General features: G+C 38.7%; 1 protein-coding gene across 3 annotated transcripts; it reads left to right on the top strand.

The window, feature by feature from the left end:
• The first annotated feature begins 444 nt into the window (after positions 1–444).
• On the top strand, positions 445–12347 carry LOC111323939 (polyadenylate-binding protein-interacting protein 1). 3 transcript variants are annotated; one of them, XM_088739366.1, is made up of 10 exons: positions 445–717; positions 4888–5570; positions 5957–6072; positions 6246–6354; positions 6512–6628; positions 7090–7211; positions 7988–8126; positions 8996–9041; positions 9898–9994; positions 10461–12347. In XM_088739366.1, exons 1-10 carry the CDS (start codon positions 585–587, stop codon positions 10561–10563), a joined length of 1665 nt encoding a protein of 554 aa, XP_088595492.1. In that variant the 5' UTR covers positions 445–584; the 3' UTR covers positions 10564–12347. The 3 variants fall into 3 exon arrangements, with proteins under 3 accessions (XP_088595492.1, XP_022783133.2, XP_022783134.2); XM_022927398.2 differs by having other exon boundaries at positions 4864–5570; XM_022927399.2 differs by lacking the exon at positions 445–717 and adding an exon at positions 4127–4172 and having other exon boundaries at positions 4864–5570.
• Positions 12348–12874: the final 527 nt, after the last annotated feature.

The following is a 12874-nucleotide window of genomic DNA, read 5'->3' as shown; positions in this document are numbered from 1 at the left end:
TTCGCTTTTGTCAATGTTCATATGAAGACAAGAGATTTGATTAATCTAAATAACGTTCGTATTCGTGCCACATAAGACCATATAATAACCAGGTAATTTGGTTATATCAACTAAGTTGAAATTTAACAATTGGCCACCGTAACGAATAAAAAAGCTGACGTTTCGAGCGTTAGCCCTTCGTCATTCGCTAACGCTCAAAACGTTAGCTTTTTTATTCGTTACGGTGGTCAATTTACAATTTCAACCCAGTTGATGTAACCAATTTACCTTGTTACCCCCACCGACGCAGCACCACAGTTTCTTTTAAAACTTCCAGGCTTTATTCATACAATAACCCTCGTTCCCAGGGTCTTTTCTAAAGGAAAAGGCCCTGGGAACGAGGTTGTATGATAACTTTCCATAAATCTCTCCTCCCCTTCCCCCAGTGTTTCGAAGAATGAGGCCAGGCTGCTGAACTATATGCAACATTTTGTTTTCGAGCTCTGGTTTTCGAGCTAAGGAAGCAAAGAACGGGATATTTTTCGCTGAAATGGTTTCGCAATTCAGAGGAAATTCAGGTTTTATAATTTCTTAAGATTTTCGTAATGCCTATAAAGAATAAATTTACATCGAAAGACTATACAGGTCCTCTTCGAAAACCTGGAGAGCAGCGAGTAGACTTAAACACACAAGAAGGCAAGGATGAAACCTCTTCCGCTTCAAATGAAACTGATAAAGGTAACATATTGTAGTCATTATACCTTGAATAGAAATTGTATATCCCTTGGTTTCTAATTCCTTGGTATGTATTTCAAAGTGAATTGAAATCTCGAAGAAAAATTTGTGTGTGAATCTGCACAATCACAGCTCAAAACGCGGGAACATGAATGCATTTACATGTGTAGTTGAAGTCCAAAGCTCGAATCATCCAAAACCCATTTTAATGTTTTATATCTTTATTTGTAGCTTGATAGGTTATCCGTTTTTATGCGAGCAAAGACCACATTTGATCAGTCATTTTTGCCAGTATGGTTCCAGGAACTTATTTAAATTATAGAACGACTACTTACTACCTAAGAGAGAGTAAAAATGTTCACGAGTAAATAGGGTTCAGAAAGATTTCCGTAAAACCCCGTACCATTTTGAAACAAAGCAGTATATCCAAAGGCAATCTACTGTTTTTGCCATTTTTCACTTAATCCAGAGTCTGTATGGGTCATGAAGTAGAAGGCCTCCCGGTTAGCTCAATTGGTTAGAGTGCCGGACTGTGTTGTGCGAGAGGTCAAGGGTTCAAGCCCTGGCCAGACCGATACTCATGGTCTTAAAATAAGTGAGGAGAATTTGCTACCTTTCTATAATCAAAAAAATGGATAGATTTTCTAGTCTTCTCGGATAAGGACGAATAAACCGTAGGCCCTGTCTCCTGCAGGGTTAGGGGTAGGAGACGTTAATTTCCCATGCACAAGATTACTGTGTACTGGATGTCCTCCCCTGTGGTGGGATGGGAATTGGCCCTGAAAAGCCCCTATGGGGAGTGGTCAGCTAACGTATGTATGTATGTATGTATAAGATAAGGCTGTGCAAAAATCTTGCCTTAGATTCAACTGGAGCAGATCACCTTTTAAGCATTACTGTTTGAGTTGCATGGTAGACTTGGGTGATAGACTTGTTTATCACAATTAAATACCGCAGTGGAAATTCTACACCATGCCCAGCGGGTATGAGCGAACAGTTGGCATATTTGTCAGCATTCTCTTTGCGATCAGCGAGCCATTAATGTTGTTTGTACTTAGTGCAATCTGTAAAATTTTTGTCATGACGAGTTTCAATTTTAAAAAGTGGTGCAGTGATAATGGACTGAAGGAGGGCACGACAGAGATATTAAAGAACAACGACCTGGACAGCCAGGATGCCTTTAAGTTAGTTCATGCAGAGGATGTAGGAGCACTGGACTTAACCCTCGGGCAGAGGAAACTATTCATGCAGGCCTTAAACTTGCTGAACAGCAACGACCAAGACCACAAGACGGAGGTGAAGCATTTGAGTGAGAGCACCCCAGTAACTACCAAATCACTAGCCAATGATAGTGGCTTGGAAGACCTGCTTAAAAAGATCAGCGGAATCTCAATGGATGACCCACTTCTAAAGCTCGGAGCCACAGAGCAGCCATTGTCCATGCCCCTCGAGAGGGTTGACAACAACCCGCAAGTGTTCTTAGAAACTTAACACCAAGCGCAGTCCAAGAAAGAAGGTGAGACAAAACCTTTGCTTATTCCTGACTTTATAAGTACTACGACTTACGATGGATCCGTTAAGGATGAGCAAGAAATTGGTGGGTCTGCTGGTGCACGAATTGTCCTACGTGCTCCTAGAAGTAAACCAAAATTGGAAAACATTTCACTGTCCATGTGGGTTGCCGCAAATGCGAGAATTATGCACAAGCTATCAAACAAAGGAAAGCTTTCAGGCCCGTCCCAGATTGCCAATTATCTCTCATACACTGTGAAAGTAGCAGAACTGCTCGAGTCTCACACTTTTACCTCTGTTGTCATCTATGACAACAAATATTGAAAACTTCAGCACCAGTACGGATTTCGCTGGGGCAGTGATTCACAGCATCTTCATATGCGGTTCCTTGTCAAATGTCGCGCACTGACTCAATCCAACCAAGCTCTGGCTTGGCCTTATGCCGACTCGCGCTCCAATTCCGGCCGCCAGCCACAATTTGTCCGGCCAATCTGCCACCAATTTAACTCCTTGTCGGGCTGTAATTGGCCTCAATGCCGCTGTCAACACGTCTGCCTCGTGGCAAATTGCTCTCAGCTCCACCCTCAACACGAACATCCACCCACGATGTCAAATCGACGCACATGACTCGGACCCCACCCATGTTTACACCCATCTTCGTTAAACAATAACATTGACGTCTGGACAGAACATTTGACTAATGATATTGACCATGACTATCTGCTGAAAGGACTAACAGATGGCTTTCATATCATATCACCTGACTCTGAACTACGACACGCAGAAATGACCAATTACAAATCGGCTACGGGACATGATATTCTCGCCAAAGTTGAAAACGCACTACGCAACGAAATACAGCATGGAAACTACATAATAACAACTGAAAAACTGACCATAGTAAGCGGGTTGGGGGCGATACACAAAACCGGACAGCAACAACGTCCGCCAAGCGTCTCCATGGCAATGTTGTTTGGTAAAAGCTCCCTATCACCCCAAACATTTTACATAAACTCCATGGAGAGCTTGTCCTCACTAACTAGTTCGATGCGACATTTTGGGCTGCTTGTATCAGCGCCTTTTTCTCTTTCTTTCACAAGTCTAATCTCCTCATCCCACTGGCGAGCTCATTTGACCCCCTAAAACACTTGCGCATGTGCGATATTTGCGTTTACAACTGGGGCCTGCTGCTCTTAGTGCGCTGGTGGAAAACAATCCAGTATCGCAATTGCACCCTGTTGGTACCTGTTCCGAGGATAGAACACTCTAAACTCTGCCCGCATAAAGCAATTGTAAATGCCTTTAAATTGGTAGGTGCACATGACTCTGCTTTGCTTCGAGAGGGCCCTGCTTTTGTGTACACATCCGGGGGCCATGTTAAACCTCTAACTTACACTACGTTTACTACGGCAATGCGGATTTGACGGAACCCTGTACTCTGGCCACTCTTTTCGTCATAGAGGAGCCACCTTTGCGCTGCACTGTGGTTTCCCTGGGCACTATATTAAGCTTCAAGGAGATTGGCTTTCTAATGCCTACGAACATTACCTCGATACTACTCTGCTGTACAAGTTTATGGCCATCAACTTGATAAGCAAATCTATCCCTTACTGACTTTCTCACCGACTCTTTTGGGGTTTTTGGGGAGCATCACGTATGGTCTTAGGCAATAAAGACCCAGTTACCCCCAATTGAGTTGGTGTGTATTTAGTGGGTGATAGACTTGTTTATCACAATTAATACCGCAGCGGAAAATCTACGCCATGCCCAGCGGGTATGAGCAAACAGTTGGCATATTTGTCAGCATTCTCTTTGCAATCAGCCAGCGATTAATGTTGTTTGTACTTAGTGCAATCTGTAAAATTTTTTTTTCTTCTATTTATTTCTATGGGGAGCATCGCGTATGGTCTCAGGCAATAAAGACCCAGTTACCCTCAATTGAGTTGGTGTGTATTACAGTTTCACCTAAGAGTTACATGGTGTTTAACCAAAATTAGATACATGTCAAAAGGTGCCAGTAGTCGATCCATATCATACTTAATGATATAATTTGGTTTTATCCACCAAGCTGATGGTGTGGAAACCTAATTATTTTTCTCCCCCCACCCCCACTCCTACAGTTGTAGCACCACAGTTACTTAAGACACTTCCCCACCTTTTATCATACTTCATCTGGATTATATGTTACAGCTGCAATGAAGTCTCTTGTTAAACAGTTAGTTTCTGAAACTAGGCACAGGTACCTTTTGGGTACCAGCTGGGTGATATTCAGCTGGATGAAAAGTAAAGTAATTTGATTATATCAACTCAGTTGAAATTGTAAATTGGCTTCTGCAAAGAGTTAAAAAGCTGACATTTCAAGCGTTAGCCCTTCATCAGAGCCCTTCACCATTCACTCTGACAAAGGGTTAACACTCGAAACATCAGCTTTTTAACCCTTTATGTTGGCCAATTAACAATTTCAACTTAGTTGATGTAACCAAATTACCTTGTTACCCCCCCACTGATGCAGCACTACAGTTTCTTTAGAAAGTTTCACCCCTTATGGATGATAAACAGCTAGGTGATAAGATACTGGTCAGATTTTGACTAAGGTAACTAGTTTGCTGATTTTTCATCTTCATTTTAATGTCAAAGGTACCACTCGTGTTGATTTGTCAGTACCTCGCAGTGAGAAGGGTGCAGAAGATGCTACCTCTCCCATGACTGTAAACCAAGAAACTGATGAGAAACCTGTTGAAGGTGTTTCTCCTGTTCCTTTGCCACTAGACGCTGGAAAAGATAAAGGTGATACCACTACTGAGTTATCAGTTGGTAATGAATCTGGGGAAAAACCTGCTTGCGAGGCAGAAAAAATGGATAAACCATTGGATGAGAAAGAGCAAGAATGTAAATTGCCAAAAGAGAGCAACTTTCTTTCTTCTAAAACAACAAAAGAAACTGCTAAAACTGAAGATAGCAAAAATGAGAGTGATCAGAAAGAGCAAACTGTTACAAATCACAATGAAACATCCCTAAGAGAGCCTACAAGCAAAATTACAAATCTATCACCATTTGCAAGAGAATTTGTCCCTAAGGCTTCCCTTAATCCTGCGTCTGTAGTCGAAGCCCCTGAATTTGTACCTGCTACAGTTCCACAACAACCTGAAAGACCACCTCTATTGCAAAGGAGAAATGACATACCTGAAAATGAACTGATGAACTGTGTTAAAGATGTTCTTTTTGGACTAACTCAGAGTCCTGGCGAGTTAGATTATTATTATGAAACTTTAGTTGATAAGATAAAGAAAAGTCTTGGTACGCTGACTTCTTTGAAGGAGGTGGTAGATCTCATCTTTGAATATGTGAGTATCAGTTTTTGTCAAGATACATTTCATTAGTGTTTGTCAGATTTTAAATGGGTACATATAACTTTTATGGATATAAAAGTGGTAAATAATCATTAAAGAAAAGTTATAAACTTACATTATCTTGTTGTACAGTATTATGCAAAAGTAATGCAAACAAAAATTGCCAATTACTTAATGTTAAACATTTGTGCAAACTTTCATGTGAAAGTTTATGTGAAGATTCTCACCTACACCTGGCTTTGTACCTGTAGTCTAAAATTCCCTATAAGTTAAATTTTTCTAACAAACTGAAAATATGATTAATCATGAGGTGAATAGTAATGAACAAAGTATTGCCTTTATCATGATCCCTGAAATATCCTTACTTGCATTTCCCTTAGTCAATAACAGAGCCCAACTTCCAGTATATAGCAGCTAAACTATGCAACTTGTTATCAATGGAGGAAGCCATTTTCTTGGAAAATGGCGAAAGGTTCAGGAGTGTTTTCATGAACAGGTGAATTGAAAATTCCATTACCGATGTTCAAAGTTATGTCATCTCTTTTGCATACAGAGTTGTTGACAGAGTTTAATATTGCATGTGTTGATTATCAGAATTGACAAGATATGAATGTTTCATAAAATAATAATATTCTACCCTGACTCCTGTTGTACTTTATTTATTTCCAGATGTAGGGATGAACATACAATCAGAGAGGAAGCTATAAAAAATCCACAAACTTTGGTACAATTGCTTGGATTTGCAATGTTTGAGGCTGAGCTCTTTTGCAACTACAGGGTAACAGCAGTTTAAACTTGCTTAAATTACATGACCATGTTAGAAGGATGAAAGAAAGGTTCAAACTGTTATTACCTGTAAGTGTTATACAATGTACCGGTATATGTTCTTAGATTGTGATGTTCATAGCTTACGTGTAATGTCTTTTCTTTCACAGCCCCTAGGTGAGAGTGAACCTTTGAAGGTATTTCACAGAGGATTATTAGAAATGTTGTCCACCCTTTTGCAAAACCATACAGAGGAATGCCTAACATGCATTGGCAAAATATTGAAGGTATTAAAATAACCACCAACAATCAAAGCTACAATCATGTAAATTGACAATTACGTGTACTGTCATAGTTGGACAGCCATAATAATTGCCACTTTGGTAAAGGATCTTTTTCTTAACTCCTGAACAAACTCCTACTTTGCATTTTCCCAGACAGTCAGTGGCCAGGTTCATTCCTAAATTAAACATCATACTCTGTAGGTTAAACCTAGTACCACTGTTGTTTGAAGAGTAAATAAAGGATTCTAGCAGATAAAAGTTTGCTTTGGGTACACTTAATGCTATCTGCAAGATTGCTATTTATGCAATAGACTGCATCGCCCATCCTTCAAACAAGCAAGTTCAATCAAGAACACTCATGAACACTTTTCTAAGGTGGTGTCACTAATCATCTTTTACGTTTGCACCTTTTGCTGTAATATGATGTGTTTGTTTGTTTGTTTACATTTTTGGTTGGTATCTAGATGACAGGATATCTTCTCGATGACCCCAGATTTAAGGAAATTGACAAAGAAAGAAAGCAAAAAGTCGATAAAGTTTTCTCCGATGTTGAAGAGCTTCTAAAAGAATCCACACTGTCAGAAAGGTAGAACCATTCACATCAGTCAATCTTACCAACGTATTGGTAGTTTGTCGGCCAACATGTCAGCCAACTGTTGGTTGATCCTACTGATGTGTTGGTAGGATCAAATTCTTTACCTTTACCAAAAAGCCATTAATTTTTATTAGGAAAGTTCTATTTTACATGTAGTTTTTTAACTAGCCATATTCCAAGGAAAGGGCATTGAAGGGGTAAAATGGAACAACCAGATCAACAAATCAAAGTAAAAAAAAGAACAAATGAAGGTGTTTAGTGAAAAAAGAAACTTTCTAGTAATTTCATCCATAAATATGCAGCAGAATTGCTGTGGGTGTGGAATACATAACCTTGTTGGTTGGAAGCTAGTTCTAAATATGATTCTACATCTAAGTTTCCACATGCAGTATCTCCTGACTTAAAAATCCTGCTGCTGAGGTAAGGAGCAGTTTGAAAGAGATATCCAACCTCCTGCCTCTCCTTCAGCCATGTTATATATGTACACTGTACTTAGTCTAGTGCTTTCACACCCAGCTGCTCATTGCCTCTGCCACAGTGTTCTTGTCCATGACTTAGCCAATCCAGACAGTAAGTGGTATTTATGTAATGAGTGGAGATGGTTTACTTTTCCAACCAACATTATATGTACATTAAGTGATTTTATGTCGTTAGATAGGGGAGAATATACTTATTTTCCATCAATTACAGCAAATATAATAACATTATGGAAAGAGTGACAATCTCTAAGCTAATTTAAGTTTTGTTCCACACTTTCTTGCCTGCAGTGCAAAGAGGTTACTCTCTCAAGTTATAAAGCTACGGGCATCCAAATGGACCTCCAGTCCAGCTCCAGTAGCAGCTGGAACATCATTTGACTTCCCCCCTGACAATGGATACTCTTTGTCTGACTATGGTCTTGGCCTGGTATGTTACTGTGTGAACTTTCATAAAAAACCAATCAATGTGAATTTCACCCTTTCACTTCCAAGATCTGATTGTTAATTCTCCCCTCTAGCTGCTACAAACTTCTATATAAATTAGTTATGAGACTTTGGGTTTAGGTCTACCTGATACCTGTATGTTTGAGTATTCACATTACATGTTTACTGGATAATGTATGGATATTGTACAGAGAAGCTACAATAAAATACATATATCTTATTAACCAAGCGCGAGGGCCGTACTGGGAGAATATTGGCCTGAGGTCTTGACAGTATGGACCGAGCGCAGCGAGGTCCGTACAAAAAAGACCGAGGACTGATATTCTTCCAGTACGGTCCCGAGCAAGCTTGGTTAATAAGAGATTTATTATAGGACTGAAGTTCAAAGGGACACAAGTGCAGTATCATTCGGGACCATTCGGGACAGTGCCTGGTCCAATACTTAGAGAATATTGGATCGGCAATAGAGCATTTTGATTGGTTGATTTTAGTTATTGGCCCTCTGACTGCCCGTGTCGTGTAATAAAATACGTGTATGGTGTGTTTTAGGATCTGTGACACTTAGTGTTAGTTTCTTCATTGGCTAGGCACGCAGTGTGGCAGTTGGTAATTGAATATTATACTCTACACTCTTTGTTGAAAAAGCATCAATTTTTACCCATTTTTATTATTTATTATCATTTATTTATTATTTATTCATTTATTGTTTTATTGTATATTATTTTATTATTTATTATCATTTATTTATTATTTATTCATTTATTGTTTTATTGTATATTATTTTATTATTTACTATTTTTTATTTTTTTACTGAGTTTTTCATGAATTTTTGTTTTCTTCATTATCTTTCAGGATGATTTGACAATCGATGATTATTTAACACCAGTGACAAATCCAGGTAAAATATTAATTGTCAGCGTAGTAGACTGGATATTATTACTGGATACAGTATTATTTGGTTTTTTAGGTCTAAGACAGTTTATCACAAAGGTAAAGAATTACATTGAATCATGACTATCTTGTTATAATATGGTGGCTCTATTAGAGGTACGTTGGATCAGTAGCTTGTGTTACAAATTTCTTCACAAGATAAAAGTTACGTTTCTATTGTTACTAACTGAACTGATAATCAGTTCTTATTAACCAAGTGGGAAGTCTGTATGGAAGAATCTTGACCGAGGTCGCCAGTACAGACCGAACGCAGTGAGGTCTGTACCAGTGACCCAAGGTCAAGATTCTCCCATACAGACCAACCTAGCTCGGTTAATAAGATGCTTATTATATGGCTTTGTCTTATATGCCAGTTTTTTATATTCTTTGTACTTTTTTTCTAGACCAGTCTAGATGCTGGTCTAGAAGGGAAAATCTAGACTGCTTTCAATATTGATTTCAGCCAATCAAATTTGTGAATTTGGTAGTTCCCAGTCCTTGTAAGACACACCCATATAATAAAAGGTAGTTAAATGGTTAAAAAGTATTGAAAATATGTAAAAATTCATAGCTAGTCTTACAATGCTTTCTTTCATTTTGAAAATTAGATATACGTAAGAATTTTAAGAATCGTCTGCATTAACTTTGGGGCGACGACATGATTTGTTTTTTTGGTAATATTTCATCTTCTTTTTTTTGTGGGGTTTAAAAAATTATTAGAATCATAATGGGGTCATAATCATCATGGGATTTTATTCCATGCATGTCAGAGTTTTATGATACAGCTCATGACTCAACAAGTGTTTGTGCTTAACTTCAAACAGAGCAATGGAGTGAGTACTTTGATGATGGAGAAGATGATACAGAGCAGCAAGAAGCTTACAGGTACTACTTTCCTGAAAACTTTGAGGGTGATTTCAGGTATGTATCATTTAGAATAATTAATTTTAAGCTCAGTGCAGATTACCATCCTAAATCCTTTAAATACCTGGATGTGAAAGTTTTGGCAGGTTGCTTTCAAGCACCTGAAAGGACTAACCTGAGCCTTAAAGCCTGAAAGATGTATTCTGCACATCAATGACCTTACACTTCTTTGGTGCTGGCTATTCATGACAATTTGGGCCTATTTCTTAAAAAGGTTCCACAGATGATGATTTGGCAATTTTTGTCTTCCTGTGCACTCCATAAAGTATATTACAGTCACGTAACCCTTTGACCCTCTTGAGTGACAAAGACAGAATTTCTCCTAACAATGTCAATACAGTAAGAGTTGAGGATAAAGAGAAAACAACAAGTAGCTTTTTCAAAGCTAAAATGTTATAAATCACCTTTCTTGGTGAATTGTTTTAATTTCTGTCTCCTCTTTTGTCAACACGATTACTTCCAGTCATGAAGATGGTGGTTTTTACCTTGAAGATGATCCAGAATTTGATGACGAAATTGACCAAGAATATGAAAAGTTCTTACAAGAGCAAGGAGAATTTCAATAAATTATTTAATAAAATAGATAGCTGTTCTTTGTTAGCTTTGAGGTAACTGTTCTGTACTTTGAGTTAGAGTTTTTATCACATGAGGGATATTTGCACTGTGATAATTTATTGATTGACAAGTTGCATGTACTTGATCAATAATCTCAACTGACATCTGAAACTGTATTTTTCATAGCATTCTAATGGGCAGCAGTATATTGATGTACCGCATGATACATGAACTCTTGTATTTCTCAATATAAGAGTCTTTTTAACTCTTTGATCTCCAAGAGTGACCAGCGTCTAATTTCTCCTATCAGTATCACCCATCAATCAAACATTAAGGTATTGAGAATAAGTTAAATGATCACAAACTTAATAAACTATTGATTGCTAAACAAATTCTCCTTGTCAGCACCTTAGGAAATGTATAGAGAACAGTATGGAGAATATGCGTTCTGGTATTAAGGTGTAAAGTGTTAAAGGCCTGTATGGATGTGATGTGTGTGTGTGTGTCGCACACACGAGTTTTTTCCACACAATTCAAAGTCACATAGTAACGTCACATGACAGTACTACTCACTACTGTGTTGCTAAAGCCTAGTTCCCACTAGCGATATAATGATCATTTTTATAAGCACGAACATAACGCTGTTATGTTGCTTATGCCTTAGTGGTAAGGTAAAGTCTGTTTACGAGCCTAGTGGCCCATTAGGCCGGTGCTTAACTCCGGTTTCTGTAGCATGAAGCGACTAGGCGTATTTCTACTCCCCCCTGGATGGGATGCCAGTCCACCGCAGGGCTACCCCCAGCATTAAATTGCCAGTACCCATTTATACACCTGGGTGAAGAGAGGCACTGTGAGAGTAAAGTGTCTTGCCTAAGAACACAACACAATGTCCCGACCAGGGCTCGAACCCGGACCACTCGATCCGGAGTCGAGCGCACTAACCATGAGTGGTCGCACTAACCACCGCGCCTCCACTTATGCCTTGGTGGGAACGTCCAGAAATATAATCATAGGCGTCCTTATGATCAACATAATCGTAAGAAAATGATCGACCATTTTCTTATGATTATGATTATGTCTCTGACTATGACTATGTTGCTTTTCTTTTGGTAGTAGGAACGCGAAAATCATAACGACACAATGAGAAACATATTGGCCCAACGGGATTATTGTGTTTTGGCCAATTAAAGTCTAGGTCTAGTACTTTCGGGTCGGTTCATTTCAAGATGGCGGCCAGATTCGCAACACGTTCTTTACGTTTTTAGAGCGGCCGTTCCCACTAGAACATAAGAAGCTTATGTTTATGTTCGTGATTATGATTATGATCGTTATGTCGCTAGTGGGAACTAGGCTTAAGAGTGAATAATCCCATAAGACATTATAATGAGTACCATTCGAAAAAGATTGACTAGAATCCATGGTAATAGTACACATGTTTGAAAGAAAATAATCAGAACACTAAATATTGTTTGTTAGTTAAAGTAGATCTAGTGTGAATCATTTCACGCAGCAGGTTTTATTCCTTCAGCGAGTGAAAAGTAAAACCGCCTTACACAGGGTAATAAAAACTCGGCGGAATGACCGTCATGTGAATGTCTTACCTCGGAATTTTTTTCCATATATGAAACTACAGTGCGTTTTTGTCTTTTACATTGTATTTAGAACTTCATAGAGTTGTAGTTGTAGTTATCTAGATCTCTGTCATCGATGTGACATGGAAACAAAACATAAACAGCTGTTTTAAATTAAGAAGTTTTTTTTTTTTTTGACAATCATTAAAAGAATTAACTGTTCAGGTAACGTGTTGGGTGGAACACCACAGATATGATAATATTTGTTCGGAAGTTCGCGATAGTCAAAATTGAGAGTCCCCTCTATGATGCGCTAATCCCTTAAGTCAGGGGTTTGACTGAAACGATAAACTATTTCGCTACTGTCAAATATTTGAAAGAGGTCTTGACCGTGACAGTGCTTTAGTTTGACAGCTGACAGGAAAAGCTATCAAAGATAAACTTTGTTTTCCAGTGAAAGAACTTGACTTGAGAGACGGCGTTTCTGCTTAACGGGTAACAGAAGTATTCGGTATTGGTGGGGAAGGGAGTGCGTTGCTTCAAAAAAGACTAGAAACTGGAAGTTTTGAAACAAAGGGAATAGTGTCCACTGGTCAAACTTGGGGCTTTGAGACAAGGGGCCACTACTGTACCATGACAACACCGAGAACAGTTTCTTGTTTCTTCCCAGACTTAACCGGACAAAGTTGCAGGAGTTGGAACATTGAGGGACTGGGCTAATGACTCAATGACAATTGACCTATTCAAATAT

This window comes from Stylophora pistillata, chromosome 11 (assembly GCF_964205215.1).
Source record: "Stylophora pistillata chromosome 11, jaStyPist1.2, whole genome shotgun sequence".
In the NCBI taxonomy this organism is placed as follows: domain Eukaryota; kingdom Metazoa; phylum Cnidaria; class Anthozoa; order Scleractinia; family Pocilloporidae; genus Stylophora; species Stylophora pistillata.
The sequence above is the reverse complement of the archived record's forward strand: the minus strand, read 5'-3'. Positions and strand labels throughout refer to the sequence as shown.